Here is an 18600-nt window from a genome sequence, read left to right as displayed (position 1 = left end):
GCATTTCGTGGGGTGGCCCACAGGCCAGCTGTCACTCCTGACCTTGGGCATTGATCCCATCCCATCCCAAGCCGGGCGTGCGTGTGTGAGGGGAGGGTGTTAGGTTCTGCAGTCAGAACATGTGAGGCCATTGTATGGCTTTGGAGTGTTGTTTGGCATCTGTTGTGTTTTCTTTCTCCCTCCTCTGTTTTGGACATAGATTTATTTCAACCGACTTTGATTTTCTAGGGTAGTATTATTCATATAACAGAAAAAATATGTTTACTGCGGCACTGATATTGTTGCTGGAATTAATAGAGGGCTCCTTGAAGCAAGACATAATCTGTAGCTTCACACACACACCCCTAGGTGGAGAGAGTGAGCTGTCAGGGGAAGAGCCTCAATGGGGGCGTGGTGGGGGGCTCAGCCTGCTGGGATCTGAGTTCGATGCTCAAGCAAGCCAACCCCATGGTAGCGTAGCCCCAACAGTCCTCTCTGCATGATAAGAGGGCTTTTCACACAGTAGACTAAATGTATTTGGAAACTGCTGCACAAGATATGAGGATGTTAGAGACCTTGTATTGCTTAACTATGAGAAAGGTGGGGATGTTTCATATGGGACATCTGTGAACAAACCGAGACTGTGTATCACAGAGAACTAGACCCCTTCAGTTCCCCAGCCTGAAGCCATTCTTCTTTAGACTCTCACAGTAAATGAATACGTAGAGGTTTGAGTTAATATATTGGTGTTCTACAGATTATTTTTAGACATGAATCCATTCTTCATGTGCAGGAAGACCCAATAATTATATTTCCTGACTCTGTGGGATGTGCCAGTCCCTGTCAGACAGAGGGGCTGAGATGGTGAATGAAACAAAGATGCTCCAAGCCCCCTTGGAAGTTAAAGTCTAGTGTAGCTTGGCCTGACAGATCCATTTACCATGATGGAAATGTTCCAGATCTGTGCTATTCAATACAGTAGCTACAAGCCCTATATGGCTGCTGGGTACTTGAAATATGGCTAGTGTGATTAAGGAACTGTATTTTTAACTTTATTTCATTTAAATGAATTTGAGTTTAAGTAGTTCCACATGGCTGCTGGCTACTGGACTGAACAGTGCCGTCCTGATCAGCGCAGGACAGAAAGATGTGTACTATGAAAGGCTAAGACTTGAAGTTAGAAGTCCTGAGTTTGAGTCCGGCACTGTCCTCAACTAACAATGTGACTTTGAAGCTCGTTAAACTTATTAAACCTGCCTTGGCACAGAGTAATTACCTCTTGAGGTTACTATGAAGATTAAATTATAAATTTGTGGGATAAAGATCTTTACAGCCTACAAAGTACCATGATAATATGAAATGTTATTTTAATGAGGCTATTAACATTAACACGAGAAACCTACAATGATTTCAATGTCATTTTCTGTACATGCACTTAAACGATTGTTTGATTATAGGCAATTTGGGGTATTAGTGAAAGCCCTTGGGCCCAGTTAGTGAGTAATTATTCTTGTTTTCTATTATAAGATTTGCAACGAAAACTATTACTCTGTTTATTAATACTATTAGTTGCCTTGTGTTGCTGCTAATAAATATTTGGGTGCAAGTGATGACACAACAAATCTCTTCCTTCCCTCAGGCTAAAGGAGGCATCCATCCTCTTTTAGTTATTTCTCCTGGGATCTGTCAAAGGAGCAATTCGAAGTGAGATTCTCTGCAACTTTGCTGTACTCCACAACTCCAGCTCTGCCTCAAAGGAGCACCGAGCCTGAGACTTGCATAAGGATGAAGACATGACATTGTGTGCAGTCTCCCCTTGGGCAATTTATCTGCCCGTGCCCCTTGTGGTGACAGGTGGGCATTGCAGGGTGTGGTCTTACCCGTCGTGGAAGGGGTAGCCCCATGTACTATTGGCCATGAGGCATTTAGGACCCTTGTTGATTGAAATGGCTGAGACGATAAACGAGTATCCAGCTCCCAAGAATCCAACCACAGCAAATATCGTGGAGGTGAACATCTGAAAGAGAAGGAGAGAGACAGTCAAATTCTCCAGGTGGTCCAGAGGATACACTCAGCAAACCTAATCCACCTGCTGTTGAACATGGTGACTACAAGAAGTTATGGGGTAGGAGCTGGTCTTTATAGTAGATGGGGCCTGTGGGGTCTTCTAGAATGAATTTTGGTATCTTCTTTTCCCTTCTTCATTCCCATTTCCATTTCTTTTTCACCTTTTCATTGATGACGGAGGTGTTGATTCTGTTACCTTTGAGCCATGGGCTTTTAATCTTGTTAAAGATAAACTCTCCTCCCCAGGGCTGATACATAAAGCCAATCTATGATAGAATCAAAGAACCTTAGGATTGGCAGTAATCTTTTTTTTTTTTTTTTTTTTTGAGACGGAATTTCGTCCTTGTTGCCTAGTCTGGAGTGCAATGACATGATCTCAGCTCACTGCAACCTCCACCTCCCAGGTTCAGACGATTCTCTTGCCTCAGCCTCCTGAGTAGCTAGGATTACAGGCATGCGCCACCACGCCCGGCTATTTTTTTGTATTTTTAGTAGAGACAGGGTTTCACCATGTTGGCTAGGCTGGTCTTGAACTCGTGACCTCAGTTGATTCGCCTGCCTTGGCCTCCCAAAGTGCGGGGATTACAGACATAAGCCTCCGCACCTGGCTCGGCAGTAATCTTAAAAGTTTTCTGGTCAAATTATCCTGCTAAGGCCAGTCACTATGGTGTCTCATGTGACAGGCAGGTTCTACTTATGAGAAAGAGTAAAAGTTTAGAACCCCTCCTCACAGGCCCTCATTACGTTCCTTGAGGCCAAAAAGATCAAGTCTAACCTGTCTTCCATTTAGCATCAGTCTTTAAAATATCTGAAGATTGCCTTGACATCTTTCACCCCTTCTACCACCCTTGGAGCGTTTTCTTTTCTTTAGGTTAAACAATCCAAAAAATTCCATTCTTTTAAATATTTTTCTATGATGGAGATTAATTAATGAAAAACAAATGAGACTACCATATTTTTTTTTCAATTTTAAAATCAAAATAGAATTATTGACTGCAAAAGGCAGAAGCAATCCTGGAGTCCAACTAGGTTAACTCCCCTTACGGATGAAAAAACGTAGGCCCAGGGATGTTAAGAACTTTTGCAATATCCATTCTAGACAATAATTAGAAAGTAGCATGAAAACATTTAAAATTTTGGAGAAAGAGGCAGAAAACGATCACCTCTATTGCTTTGATGACAAAGCACAGGGTTTAAAGTCAGCAGACCCAGACCCAGCCTCATATCTCAGCTTTGCTAGTCTTCTCTGATGTAATGATTTTGCATAATGAATGTGTCCTCAGAGCTTTAGTTTTATCATCTTAAAATGGGCATGATAGAGCCTACCTAAAATGTCTGTTGTGAACATTAGACGTGGCAACCTAAGTTAAACGTCAGCTATTTTCCCTTTCCCCTTTCATGTTATTAACAATCTTACCATAGTACATATCTGGGATGGGGTGGGGTTTGAAGGTGAAGAGGACCTGATTGTGCCTGGGTGATTGGAATCTATGTAATAATGGAGTTCTACTTTAGCTCGTATCCATTTTCATATCATAAATCAATGTATTTTGGATGCAACTTTTTAAAAAATTCTTTTTAATAGAAAATTTAACTCTTTTGCCAACTCATCTGATTGATGCAACGTTTTGATACCGAGCTCTAACTTCATGTGCTTTGTCTGACTCTCCTTGTAGAACTGACCCTTCATTCTTCATCTCTTCCAACCCCTGTACTCTAGATTGCACAAACTCTATCACAGCACAATGCCTCTAATACAATAATGCATAGGGTTTTGTTGTTGTTGTTGTTATTTAGACAGGGTCTTGCCCTGTCACCAGGCTGAGTGCAGTGGTGCAATCACAGTTCACTGCAGCCTCAACTTCCTGAGCTCAAGTGATCCTCCCACCTCAGCCTCCTAAGGAACTAGGACTACAGGCATGCACCACCATGCCCAGCTAATGCATAGCTTTTTATGGCTGTCTTCTCCAAATAGAGCACAAGTTCCTTGAAGTCACGAACAATAAGTTATTTGAAGATAGGGCATTGTTCCAAACTTAGCATAGTCTTACAGTTTTTCTTCTTCCTAGCTTATCAAAGTCACTGGATAACGATTTGTTGCATGTTTTCAATGGCTAAGGTTTCATATTACTAATTGTTTAGATTTTTCCCCTTATTGTTTATGCTTAGGGTATCTAAATCCACTCTCAGCAGCAAGAACATTCATGACTTTAACCTAGGTCAGAAGTAAGTGAACATTTTGGCCAATTTCTCATGTTAAAACAAGCAATCTCTTTTCCAAAGGATGTATGGTTGAATAAGTTTGAGAATTGCTGGATTACATAAATAAGTTTCATTCCTGCTGCACTTCTAAAAATATAGTACTTATGAGACATGAATTTATGTGACCTTCTGAGAAGGAAATCTACTATGTATGCTGGCATATAAGGAAAATCATTCACTCTCACATATTCCTCAGAAATGAGGGAATTACCTTAGAGTTGAGTCCTTATTTCATCTATCAGGCAATAAGGTATTTCCTCAAACACTTTATTTTGAACAACCAAGTACTGCGCAGAGAAGACATCAATCAGAAACAACTCAATCACTGTTAGATGACGGAATTGTGTTAAAAACTTTTTCTTAACACATATTTATTAATTATTATAAAAAGGTCGACCCCATAGTTCCTAGTTCTGGAGATTATAGTTAACAAACCTTTTAAAGGGCATTCTAGGCCTGGCGTGGTGGCTCACAACTGTAATCCCAGCACTTTGGGGGGCCGAGGCGGGCGGATCACGAGGTCAGGAGTTCGAGACCAGCCTGGCCAATATGGTGAAACCCCACCTCTACTAAAAATATAAAAAAATTAGCTGGGCACAGTGGTGTGCGCCTGTTGTCCCAGTTACTCAGGAGGCTGAGGCAGAAGAATTGCTTGAACCTGGGAGGTGAAGGTGGCAGTTAGCTGAGATCATGCTACTGCACTCCAGCGTGGGCAACAGAGCAAGACTCCATCTCAAAAACAAACAAACAAACAAAAAAATTAGCGGGGTGCGGTGGCCCATGCCTATAATCCCAGTTACTCAGAAGGCTGAGGCAGGAGAATCGCTTGAGCCAGAGGCATATCTTGCAGTGAGCCGAGATTGCACCACTGCACTCCAACCTAGGCGACAGAGCAAGACTCCATCTCAAAAAAAATAAATAAATAAATGGCATTCTAAAATAAGCACACTTCGTGTTGATAATTGTGGTGATCATTACTTTTTTTAAATTTTTTATTTTTATTTTTTTTGAGACGGAGTCTCGCTCTGTCGCCCAGGCTGGAGTGCAGTGGCTGGATCTCAGCTCACTGCAAGCTCCGCCTCCCGGGTTCACGCCATTCTCCAGCCTCAGCCTCCCGAGTAGCTGGGACTACAGGCGCCCGCCACCTCGCCCGGCTAGTTTTTTGTATTTCTTAATAGAGACGGGGTTTCACCGTGTTAGCCAGGATGGTTTCGATCTCCTGACCTCGTGATCCGCCCGTCTCGGCCTCCCAAAGTGCTGGGATTACAGGCTTGAGCCACCGCGCCCGGCCAATTGTGGTGATCATTACTATATACCTGTAGGAGGAATGTTTGAACATTGTCTTTGTCTTTTGAGAGTTGATATTTGTGACTAATGGTGAAATTTTCCCTGACAACATCATGCATAGACACATAAATGTTGTATTCAAACTTAAGTGGAAAAGAAGATGTGCTGTGGGAGCCTTTTGATGGCTCAAAGTGTGTCTTTAGTAGTAGCAAAGACATTGATGAAAAGAAACATGAATATTATTTATTTTAAAATAAATTGGCCAGGCGTAGTGGCTTAAGCCTGTAATCCCAGCACTGTGGGAGGCTGAGGTGGACAGATCACTTGCTCCCAGGAGTTCAAGCCTAGCCTGGGCAACATGGCGAAACCTCATCTCTACAAAACCTACAAAAATTAGCCAACTATGGTAGTGCGTGCCTGTAGTCCCAGCTATTCAGGAGGCTGAGGTGGGAGAATTGCTTCAGCACGGGACATGGAGGTTGCAGTGAGCCGAGATCACACCACTGCACTCCAGTATGGGCAACAGAGTAAGACTCTGTCTCAAAAAAAAATAAATAAATAAATAAATAAATGGGAGAAATGTCAGTTCACAATCAATATATTAAAATTATTTCATATTTTATATAACATGATTTAAAATATGTTTATGTCACAGAAAGTTTATATATTAGTTTTGGTTAAAGAGCTTTTTTGAAGTTTCTTCATGGGAAAATAAGACATGGTTTTATGTTCAGATTTGCCTTATATCTGCAGTTGAGTATCCATGGTACTTGCAGTTTTCCATTCTTATTGTATCCCATAAGTTTTTTTTGTTGTTTTTGTTTTTGTTTTTCCTGTGAGTCCTTATAAAAAAACACTTTGGAAAATACTGCTACAATTTTTTTTTTAGTTTATTTTAAATAGAGATGGGTCTCACTGTGTTGCCTAGGCTGTTCTCAAACTCCTGGTCTCAAGCCATCCTCCTTCCTTGGCCTCCCAAAGTACTGGGTTTACAGTACTGGGATTACTGAGCCAACATACCTGGCCTACAGTTCTTACTGAGAGCTTATATGGCTGGTTTCCTGTTTCTTAGCCACCTCCATGCTCCAACCAAATTTCTGTTCAGTTAGATACAGCTAGTATAACTCTAGGACTAGAGCAAGCGAAATCTTACACTTAGGGCAGTTTCTTCTAATGCTACCTACCGCCCTTTCAGAAATAGGTTCTGAGTGGTCTGGAAACATTTGTTGACATATGGCAGATTGAGCTGTCCTCATGAAAGACTAGGTGGTCACAGAGAAAAACAGATTCTATGAAGGAGGAGGGTCTCGGCACATTTTATGCATAAATCACAGGAAGCAAGATACATGCTGAGTCATGTTGCTTTAAGTTATTTCACATTGGGAAGTCTTAAAAATGACAAATTCTCTAGAATCAATTCTTAGAGATATGGTCAGTAGAAAAGCCAGCATAGAATAACTTCAATTTATCATGGGTTTCATGACACAAAATGTTAAAGGAAAGAAAGGCCGGGCTTGGTGGCTCACGCCTATAATCCCAGCACTTTGGGAGGCCAAAGCTGGCAGATCGCTTGAGCCCAGGAATTTGAGACCAGACTGGCCAACATGGTGACATTCCATCTCTACAAGAAATAAAAAGATTAATGAGGGGTGGTGGTGTGTGCTTGTAGTCCTAGCTATTCGGGAGGCTGAGGTGGGAGGATCGCTTGAGCCCAGGAGGCAGAGGTTGCAGTGAGCTGAGATTGCACCACTGCACTTCCGCCTGGACAACAGAGCCAGACCCTGTCTAGAAAAAAAGAAAAGAAAGGTTCTTGAGATCAAGTTGACTACATTAGAGGGTAGACACTTCAAAATTGGTATTATTTATAGTAAATAGGTAAAAGTCCTGGGATATCTCTGGAAGGAGACAGTAATTGAGAACAGTGGGGACCTCTGAGAAGGGAAATTGGCAGACTTTGGAATCAGATAAGGGAGTCTTCCTTTGTGGTTTTTGTGCCATGGGCATGCTGTACCTGGTCCAAGTGAATAAATGGTGAAGAAGGACACTACTGTGTTGTGGCCAAAGGTATGGATTACAGGCAGATGGATCTGGATCTGAGTTCTGGTTCCTCCCTCACAATCTTGGGAAGTTAATCTTTTTTATTCCAGTTCTTCTTCTGTAAAATAAGGCTCATTAATAAGTACTTGCCTTACAGATAATATGTAAGATAACCTAACCAGTAAAGGTACACACCTCTTGAAAATCAGATCAACCCCAGGTGGGATAGGCTACCAGCAATCCCCAGTGCCTCACTGATAGGACACCTAGAATTATTTTTCCTGTTCCCAAGGTTTGGATAATTTCCCATGACATTAGCAAGCACTTGATCAATGTCATTATTATATTATAGTATTTTTGTTATCACATCCTCACATGCACTTACTTTCCACAAATACAGAGAGCATAACTCTGGAGAGAAAAAATTCAGCGGGCTAATTCCCTCATAGCTACTCAGCGCACATATTCTGCTCACGTTGTTAATGTGTATAGCATATGCTGCAAATGTTTCCCTTGAAAGAAGACCTGCAATCATATGTCCTCTAATTCACCAATTGCCAGCTTGAAGACCTCCCTTTCTGTTGGGCTCTGGAGACAGACAGGTACCATGAGATCCCAGCTCTGTCTCCACACATGTTGTGCCCTGGGGTCATGTAGGTGCTTATGTTGGCCAAAGCACATCCTGAGGGCATGGACATTCCTCCTTAGTAAGGAGGAATAGAGACTGCCTGAAGTCTTTTTTCTTCTTAAAAATTAATATCCTCTATTTTTTACCTGGGCTAGGCTTGGGAAGGGAGTGGGGGAAGTGGCAGTCAGAAACTTAACTTGCAGGAGCCCCAGTTTCCTCATTTATAAAATGAGGAGTTTAATGCCGAACTCAGAGGGTTGTTGTGAGGACTGAGCGTGATAAATATGGAAAGCCCATTTTCTTTCCTAGGTGTTCACTTACTTCATTCATCCAACAAGTACTTATTGAGGATCTGTGTCCTCCATACCCTAGGCACTTAGTTGGTAGTTCCCTCCTCTTCCCTTACACCAATGCTTGCAAAATCTTCCCCTAGAACTTACAACATCCTTATGAGAGATAGTAACTGCCACGATCCGTTTTGTAGCAGAGGATTTCGAAGCATAGAAAATCTTTACTGAAGATGTCGGTGTGGTGGCTCACGACTGTAATCCCAGCACTTTGGGAGGCCAAGGCAGGCAGATCAAGAGGTCAGGAGTTTGAGACCAGCCTGGTCAACATAGTGAAACCCTGTCTCTACTAAAAATACAAAAAATTAGTTGGGCGTGGTGGCGGGCGCCTGCAATCCCAGCTACTCGGGAGGCTGAGACAAGAGAATCCCGTGAATCCAGGACTCGGAGGTTGCAGCAAGCCGAGATCGAGCCACTGCACACCAGCCTGGGCGGCAGTGCAAGACTCTGTCTCAAAATATAAATAAATAAAAATAAAATATGTCAAAGTAGAATAAAAATAGGAGCTTAAGGAGAAAGCATCTGGAAAAAAAAAAGAAATAAAATTCCTTTCTTTCTTTCTTTCTTTCTTTCTTTCTTTCTTTCTTTCTTTCTTTCTTTCTTTCTTTCTTTCTTTTTTTTTTTTTTTAGACGGAGTCTCGCTCTGTGGCCCGACTGGAGTGCAGTGGCCGGATCTCAGCTCACTCCAAGTTCCGCCTCCCGGGTTTACGCCATTCTCCTGCCTCGGCCTCCCTAGTAGCTGGGACTACAGGCGCCCGCCACCTCGCCCGGCTAGTTTTTTGTATTTTTTAGTAGAGACGGGGTTTCACCGTGTTAGCCAGGATGGTCTCGGTCTCCTGACCTCGTGATCTGCCCGTCTCGGCCTCCCAAAGTGCTGGGATTACAGGCTTGAGCCACCGCGACCGGCCTTTTTTTTTTCTTTCAATATATTCCATTTTTCTAAAAGAATGGTCTTTCTTAAATCTTCCTCAAGCTGGCTGTATTTCCAAGGAATGAGGAGGTAGATTAGGGATGCTTTTGGCCTGCAGGACCTCTGCAAGAGGGAGTCCTCAGAAATGCTCACTCAGGAGGCATCTCTAGGGGGCACTGATGAGCCAGGTACGGGAAGAAGTGCTGACCACGGCACACAGACTGCATCAGGACATGACCAAGACCTTTCTTCAAAACAGAGAGGTTGATCATCTGGCCCTGCCTATGGGTGGGGTGGGCCTTGATCTATCTAATATGCTTTAAGGATGGTGAAATGCCTGCCTACCCAAGACACGTCCTCATCAATTTACCTTTGGTCTCATTATTAAAGACACTCCTTTGAGTCAAATCCAAGATTTACAAAAGGCTCTTAATAAAACACATACTTAACATAAATGAGTTGACAAAATTAATTTGCTGCCCCACTGGGCCCTGAGAGATCCATTTTTTAGAAGGATTAGAGGGCAGGAGATATTGACCAGCCACCGATATGCTGCCAAGAAGCCACTGGAAATCTCCGGTTTGGGAGGATGAAGCTGTGACCTGAAAACAAACCCAGGCCAGGGTTCTCACTATTTTTGCTCCAGGGCTCACTTTTTCCGGCTCTCCTTTAGCCTAATTTATTTCAAAGAGCGCAGGTCTTTGGAGCTGAACTTCAGTCTCGCTCTGCCTCAGAGGAGAGCCATTTTCTCTGCTTTACCAAGAAACTGAATCAGGTGATCCAAGATTCTTTCCAGCTTATTGTCTTGCTTTATCTCTGCAGCCACCACATCCTGCTTCTCCTATCTCCTACTTGGTTTTGCTACCCGAGGAAAGGGAAGAGAATGGTGCAGTGGGCCTCTGGGGAATGTTCCAGAAAGATATAATGAAGATGAGAGGAGAGAGAGAGGAGCCAGGAAAATAAATGACAGCGAGCAGACTGTAGAGAGGACAGAGGATTCAGCCTAGCAGCTGGTGGCCCAGTCTGTGTCTGCCTCACAGGCCTTTCCACCTGCAGGGCTTCCTGTGCACTGCTCCCTATGCAATGCTCCTCAGAAGCCCTGTGTCCCTGAAGGAGCTGGAGCCTGGAGGGGAATGCGTGAGCCTTTGGAAAATAATTCAGAACTTCAGCAGTGTAGTTCTCTCCAAATTAGTCTGTAGTTTTTGCTTCTTGTCTGACAAAATGCAAATACCTCATTTTGGAAAAATGATTAGGCAGGTGAGGTGGTGAGCACTTCTAGCACCAGCTACTCAGGAGGCTGAGAGGGGAGGATTGCTTGAGTTCAGGAGTTCCAGAAGTTTGGGACCAACCTGGGCAACATAGTGAGACCCTCAACCACAAAAAAAAAAAAAAAAAAAAAAAAAAAAAAAAAGAAAGAAAGAAAGAAAAAAATGATTATTGCTTGATGCTCCAAAGCCTCAGAACATAACATTAAGCAAACAAGAGTCTGAAGCAGGGGACATGAGCTCAATGGCCTTAGGGGCAGGAAAGGGGCCCTAACTGAGTAGAGCAGCCAGGGTGGGCCCTGTGGAGCTCAGGCAGGCCCAGTGAAGGCTGCTGTTGTGCCAAAATGCAGGCTAGGGGTGCCAGCTTAATTTTTTATTTCTTGGGGGAAAAAGTCAGATATCTAGATACTTTATGTTCTATCTCTGAATTTTTAAAAATTGGCAGCTGATTAAAAAACAAAACAATCGGCTGGGTGCGGTGACTCACACCTATAATCCCAACACTTTGGGAGACCGAGGCAGGTGGATCACCTGAGGTCAGGAGTTCGAGACCAGTCTAACATGGTGAAAGCCTGTCTCTACTAAAAATAAAAAAGAAGTTAGCCGAGCATGGTGGAAGCGCCTGTAATCCCAGTTACTCAGGAAGCTAAGGCAGGAGAATTGCTTGTACCCAGGAGGTGGAGGTTGCACTGACCTGAGATTGCATCATCGCACTCCAGCTTGGGGGACAAGAGCGAGACCTGATCTCAACAAAACAAAACAAAATGAAACAAAAAATCAAAGACAAGAAATCCTTCTGCTGGCTACCCAGCTTGTGGTCGACCCTGGCCCAGGGCAGCCATGCTAGGTGCCTTAGTTTACAGTCTGGCACAGCTGGTCCTTTGATGGACACTGCCTCGTCATTTGGATGGTCAGTTGGTTATTTGGAGGAGTTACCCTCAACTCATGCCAACGGCAGCTTCCACATGGAGGCTTAGACAGCCCCCACAGACAACTTGTATTGGGAAGACCAAATATTTCAGATCCTATTGACTCAAAACTTTCTTTTATGTAATGTACTTATAAAAACATTTTTTTTCGGCAGTGGCTCATGCCTGTAATCCCAGCACTTTGGAAGGCAGAGGTGGGCAGATCACCTCAGGTTGGGAGTTCGAGACCAGTCTGGCCAACATGGAGAAACCACGTCTCTACTAAAAATACAAAATTAGCCGGGCATGGTGGCACATGGCTGTAATCCCAGCTCCTTGGGAGGCTGAGGCAGGAGAATCACTTGAACCCGGGAGGCAGAGGTTGCAGGGAGCCGAGATCGCACCATTGCACTCCAGCCTGGGCAACAAGAGTGAAACTCCATCTCAAACAAACAACAACAACAACAAAACAAACTTTTTTGCCTTCATCTTGGACTTCATTTACATCTAATTTTAAAAACCAAGTTTTGTTTAATACTTAGAATGCTATTTCACTTCTCACTGTGGTTATATGTAAACCTAAAAACAAAAATCAAGCAAACAAAAGATCCTTTATTTTATATTAGCCAGTCTTTAGCCTTTTACTCAACATCAGGTATGAAATGTTAGATTTCTAAAAGCAATGACTCTTCTTTCTTTTCATCCCTATTTTCTTAATTGCTAGTTTTAAAAAAATCCTCATCTCCAACTTCTACCCCCAAAAGTTCACAACGTATAAGGGGAAAACAAGTTATAAATATCTTCTTTTCATTTATAATCACATAAAATATCATTTGTTATATAAAACATACATTACATGATTATATTAAATTGTGGGTTTTAAAAAATCTCTTTGTAAATGATGATTTTAAATGTTAACATAACAATTATCAATACTTATTTGGGACTCATGACGTTATATTTTCTTTGACTGACCTTTGAACTCACATGGAAACTGTAATGTATGCACATTGGACCAACCTCAGCCTTTCACGTATGCGCAATATTTTTTGATTGAATAAATGAACAAATAATGCTAAGAAAGAAATGTTAAAAGGATCCTGCTTCAGAATGGATAGATGCACCTTTCCCTTTAGGAAGTTAAAGTAAATGTGGTTAATTCATTATTGTGGTTCATGAATCTTTTAGGTGGACATGTGAACCATGGGAGATTACAGGAGAAATTGGACTTCCTCATTTTTCAGACCAGTAATTCCAGTTCTACTGTGCTTCATTTCTGCCTCATCAATATATCTAACTCTTAATATTTTTTGTCAACTCTCATTTTATTCATTTATATCACTACATGAATGAAAAATTAGAATCACTGGCAGAGAGAAACACAATATAATTGCATTTTAGTTAAATAATGTTGCATTCATTCCTGGAGCCTAAGACTTGTCCTCTCTTTGTTATAAAGGGAGATTATGAAGGGTAAAAAATAATAAAGACGACTGGGCACGGTACCTCACACCTGTAATCCCAGCACTTTGGGAGGCTCAGGTGGGTGGATTGCTTGAGTCTGGGAGTTTGAGACCAGCCTAGGAAACATGCCAAAACTCTGTCTCTACTAAAAATACAAAAAATCAGCTGGGTGGGGTGGCGCACTTGTACTCCCAGCTACTTGGAAGGCTGAGGTGGGAGAATCACTTGAGCCCAGAAGGTCAAGAGGTCAAGGCCGCTGTGAGCCAAGATCTAGCCTGGGCAAACAGAGTGAGACCCTGTTTCAAAACAAAACAAACAAACAAAAAAAAAAAAAAAGAAAGAAAGAAAAGAAAAAAGAAAGACTTATGTCTATCAAAATAAGATATTTTTCCTGAAAGTATCAAAAGGATTGAAGGAGAATTGAATGACAATGACATTCTATGTTGTTGAAAGATATAGCACATCTGTGTAGCACCAGAGCTTGTCCCACACTTGAGAAATTCTGGTCTAATTCAGCTTCCTGCTTTATACATGAGCAAAGGGAGGCAGAGCAGTACAATGACTTGCTCAATTGTAGAATGGGTCCTATCCCCAAGTCCCAGCATTCTTTCTACTGCACCCTGGAACTCTGATGCCTAACGTCTCTAGTTCACCTACTCAAAATTCCATGGCCGCATGAAACAAGAGAGGAAACAAGTCCTGAGGCAGAGCCCTGTGGAAGCCAGAGGTGCTGGGCCACAGAGATAGAGAACACGGAAGTGGTGTGGGTGAGGAACCTAGGAGCCTACTGGGGAGGGGAGGATACCATCTTTTGTCATGTCCCAAGTTCCCTTTGCAGATGAGGCAATTCAGGGCCAGAAAAGGGAAATGACTTGTCCAAGTTCTTGTGGCCTCTCAGTGGTAGAGGAATGCTGCAGCCCCATCTCTGCCTTCCAGGCTTGCATTCTGTATATGGGACCCCTCTGAATCTCCAGTTCTGACATCCCTGTCGGTTTGCAAAATCTAATACTGTATTCATACCCTGTAAGTATGAGGGCTATGGTATTTTGGAAAATTATTATTATTTCACACTGACAGGAAAAAGCAGTTTTATCCCTTCACCAGCTGCTCCCAGAGTCCTGGCTGGAGCTGATAACTTGTCTCCATCCCCATATTGCCCAGCACAAAAACACAGAGCACCCTGGAGTAATTCTAGTGGCTGCCCCCCATGGTAACTCACCGCAAATCGCTTCCCGCAGCCCTTGTTGCCGCAGCACCCACAGCAGTCATTGTTCTTCAGGCCCAAGAACACCAGCGCAGGGAAGATCATCTACCAGCAAGACAGGCACCTCAGAGAGAGTCCAGGAGTTGAAGGGAGGGCCCGAGCCTGCCTGACTGTATAAGGAGCCCCATCCACAATGAGGGACTTGGAGGCCCAAAGGGAACGGCAAAGTAACAGAACATGGCTGGAGGGGTAATGGAGTGTTATGGAGTACTTAGGTTCCATTTGGGGTGACTAACCAGCTTCAGTGAGTCAGGGTTTCAAAATCTGAGTTTCCATTTAGATGGTGTATTAGAAAAAAGAATAAGAAACTTGTCCTCAATTGTCATGAAAAGTGAGTCTCTCTTCCTTTCACTCTCTCAAATGGAGGTTTCCAATTCTATTGGAAACCACAGGTAAAGAAATCATTAGGTCCTAAGTGGAAGACGACTGCACTGACAACCGCTTCTCATGGTGGTTTTAAATCAATTTGCTTTTCTAGCGGGTTTGCATTGTGGCTTTGTTGTTGTTGTTATTGTTTTGGGCACTATCTTGTTGGAATCAAGAAATTATGTGACCTTCACTTCGGTTCATGGCACTCAAATGACCCATGAGAACTCCCGACCCAAGTCTGGAAATTAATTACTTAGTAAATATAGCTGATGTGTCCTTGTCAGATCCTAACAGAAAGGAGAAATAAATTAAGGCATTGACCTCTCATCATGCAATGCTTGAGCTTCTATTACCAACTAAATATCTCCCTGTTCAATAAGTACATGATTTAAAAAGGATTGGGGGGAAGGGAAAATCTCCCTTAGGGGGATTTTAAGGCTTCCCTACTCACCAAGACACCGCTTCCTAATATTCCTCCGAAAAACCAGATCTCTTGGGAAAGGTGGTCGTTGTCATCTATCACTTTTCCTCCAGGAAAAAATAACAGGATGTTAGCCAGGAAGCCAAATAAAGCAAGGGGAATGAGGGTGCCCCCCAGGCATCTGGCACAGCTCCCAGTGCACATGCTGGGGTGATACAATATAGGTCAGCAATCAAAAGCTCCTCACTGCCTCCTTCACGGGGCCTCTTCAAGGGTTTTTGGCCAGAGAGTCCTTGTAACTGTGCCCAATTCAATCAGTATTTTGGGGCTGAGAACCAAATTTCTATGAACTGCGTCCTTGGAGTCGCTTCAGCTTCTCAAAAATAGCAGAACCTTGATGGCGATGGACATTTATACATTCTCCCTGACCTGAAGTGCTTTTTTTTTTGCACCCCCATAAATGAGATTACGTTCAGAGCAATCATTCAATCGCTTTGCCATGGAGACCAATAACCTCTGTTAATAATCCACCAGCACAGACAAGACACTCACATTGTTGCAATCGAAGACAGGGCTGGAACAAACAGCATTTAGAACCACTGCACCTTTAATCTGACAGTGCCCATGCTCAAATAAAGAAATATTTTCTCCAGACTCTTTATAAATCACTAATATAATTGAGTTACATCCTGGTTAAAATCATGTCTCCCAAGTACTTAATGCTGTACAGTGTGTGTCTTTGTCTTTTCCACCGAAAGCCTGGAATGCAGGGTTATCCAAAAGAGTTTCTGTTTTCCTCAATATGAAAATAATTTGATGGTCTAGTTGTGTATCATTGAGCTCAGACTTACAATAATTTTTTAAGGAAAAAAGTAACTGTACATTTTATTGTCTGATTGCTCTATTTCTCTACTTGTTACCCAATTAAGTAATTAAGTTCTATCTTTTCCCTACACGATGTGATGGAATTAGTAAAAACAATTTTCCTAATCAACCCTTTCAGCTATGTCTTCCATATAGAAATAAATAAACCATCATTCACTAAGAGGGCTAAGGGGAAGGGAAGGTCGGCATTGGGTAGAGAGGGAGAGAAAAGGTCCTGAGGGGTTGACTGGGGAGAAGACACAGTTGGAAGGGCAGTTAGAGTGTAGGAGGCAGTAAAACACACCCCTATTAGAAAGTTTGCCAACTGCCAGGGGCATGATTCATTATTCATTTGCTTTGTGTCACTTAAGAAGGTCTCTGCCACGCCTGGACCAAGCTCTACATTATGCGATGGCCCTGCCTGGTACTAGTATTACATAACAGCTGAAGGATTAAGAGGTGGAACCGGAAGTCTTACTAGTTCTTCATTGAGAATCTAGAGGTTAAAATAGGTTGAATATTTTAGGGAGTCAAATTTTAGCTAAATAAAAAGCAAGTGACATTATTACCATGGTGAGACCTGTCCTACCGTGGAATAGGCCACCTGCTCACAAGGAAGCCATGGACTGGGCTCTGCCAAGCCTCAGAGTCCCTTGGAAAGGGAAGCTGTGGGAAGGATTCCAGAGAAGTCAGACTGGATAAATGTTGAGGCTCCTTTTAAAATTTCTACAAAATGAGTACTGGTTGCTTTATAAAGATACTTAGAAATTTCAGGGTCAGGATGAGAAAGAAAGCAGAAAAATAGCAAATGTTTATTGAGCCATGCATAATATTCCAAGCACAAATGAGCACTTTAAATGTTCCTCACCCTTCTGTGAAGAAGGTATCATGCCCCCTTCACAAGTGGGTATGCGTCTGCTCAAAGTGATTTTTGCAAGGTTATCTCAGCAAAACAGGAAGAGCTAAGATTTTATTTTTTATTTATACATAATATTTTACACATTTATGGGGTATGTGTGATATTCTGCTACTTGTGTAGAATGTGTAGTGATTAAACCAGGGTATTTGGTGGTATCCATTACTGAATATTTATCATTTCTATGTGCTGGGAACAATTTAAGTCCTCTCTTCTAGCTACTTTGAAATCTGTAATACATTATCACTAACCATGGTCACTTTACTCTGATGTCAAACAATAGAGCTCATCCCTTTGGCTAACTGTATGTTTATACCCGTTAGCCTACCTCCCTTCACCTCTGTGTTGCCAAAACCCAGGCTATAGTCTCTCTCATAGATTTTCCCTTTCAAAAACAAACAAACAAACACAAAGCATCACCTTTTAAATATAAACAATAGAATGATACTGTGTGCGAGGTATATGCATACAGTGGGAAACACTTCCTTCTGAACACAACAACAAACTGTGATTTTATTCCTTATTATAAAATAATATGTGACTTTTTTGGTAGAAAAATTAGACATACAGATAGAAGGAAGAAAAGGAAAACCAGCTGTGTTTCCACCAGAAGCAAACAACGACTGTCATCACTGTGCTGGCAGCTGTTTTCTAACACCCTAGGCAGGTGCAAATGAGCTTTATTTATAACCCACTGGCTTCTGACAGGGAGTCCTGAGCATATGAACTCTAAAGAAGGCAACAGTCCTGGGGGTGGGCGGATGGGTTAATCAAATGCATATGCCACTTAGAGCTAGGCAGCTCCTCTCTGGGAACTGGGAAGCTTTTTTCTTTCTCCCTGGACTACACCTTTTGCTTCTTGATATTACCATCATGGCATTTGACCAACACTAGCCCTAATGTCCTAGATTTTTCAGACTTGCAACTGGAGTTACCCATGTATACTGTCTGAGTGAATAGATGAAAGTAAGAAATACTGTGGACCACACTTCGGTTTTCTTTCAGGCCTGAGGTAACTTATTTCATGGGTAGAGGAAGAGAAGCACTGAAAAACAGTCACTTTTCTGGAATGCCCTGACCACTTCAGACTTCAAACACTTGGATAGTGACTAACTCATTAATTGTTCAACTATTAATTGTGCCTTCAGACCTCCAGGCGAGAAGTGGAATATCTAATCCGGGGAGAGGGGATCGTAGGGGAAGCGAACCTTGGTGAAATTCACCCTCTGGAAGTGTAGCCGGGGGGTCACCAACAGACTGCTATAGGTGCAAGAGGGAAAATTGTGTGAGATTCTGAGAATCATTTTTGTGACACCCCTACTTGATAGTTTATTGCTTACTCTGTTCCTCTGGGAGTTTAGTAGTGAAGGCTTTAAACCAAAAAGGCTAACCCCCTTGTTTTCAGAGACAGCAAGAAGGAAGTGGCTGAGGACACTGAGCCCTACTCTGTCATTACTCATGTAAGGAGGCCTCAGAAATGAGAGCAGATGGTAGCCCTGGAAGGGATAAAAAGACAGGAGGGATCCTTGGGGGAAGAAAGGGAGAAGAACGTGAATATGGGCACTGTCTTCATGGACAATCCCGTTTGACCACACGGGATTAAGCAGCAGGA

At 42.6% G+C, this 18600-nt stretch overlaps 1 protein-coding gene across 1 annotated transcript in view; it reads right to left on the bottom strand.

The window, feature by feature from the left end:
- TM4SF4 (transmembrane 4 L six family member 4) overlaps positions 1 to 16320 on the bottom strand; it is a 31379-nt gene extending 15059 nt beyond the window's left edge. Inside the window, exons 1-3 of the mRNA XM_050779798.1 lie at positions 15239 to 16320; positions 14374 to 14463; positions 1860 to 1996 (exon numbers count right to left, since the gene is read on the bottom strand). Of these exons, the coding sequence (XP_050635755.1) occupies positions 1860 to 1996; positions 14374 to 14463; positions 15239 to 15412 (401 nt within the window). The 5' untranslated portion in view covers positions 15413 to 16320. The remainder of the gene's footprint in view (positions 1 to 1859; positions 1997 to 14373; positions 14464 to 15238) is intronic.
- Between the last annotated feature and the right edge of the window lie 2280 nt (positions 16321 to 18600).

This window comes from Macaca thibetana, chromosome 2 (genome assembly GCF_024542745.1).
Source record: "Macaca thibetana thibetana isolate TM-01 chromosome 2, ASM2454274v1, whole genome shotgun sequence".
In the NCBI taxonomy this organism is placed as follows: Eukaryota; Metazoa; Chordata; class Mammalia; order Primates; family Cercopithecidae; genus Macaca; species Macaca thibetana.
The sequence above is the reverse complement of the archived record's forward strand: the minus strand, read 5'-3'. Positions and strand labels throughout refer to the sequence as shown.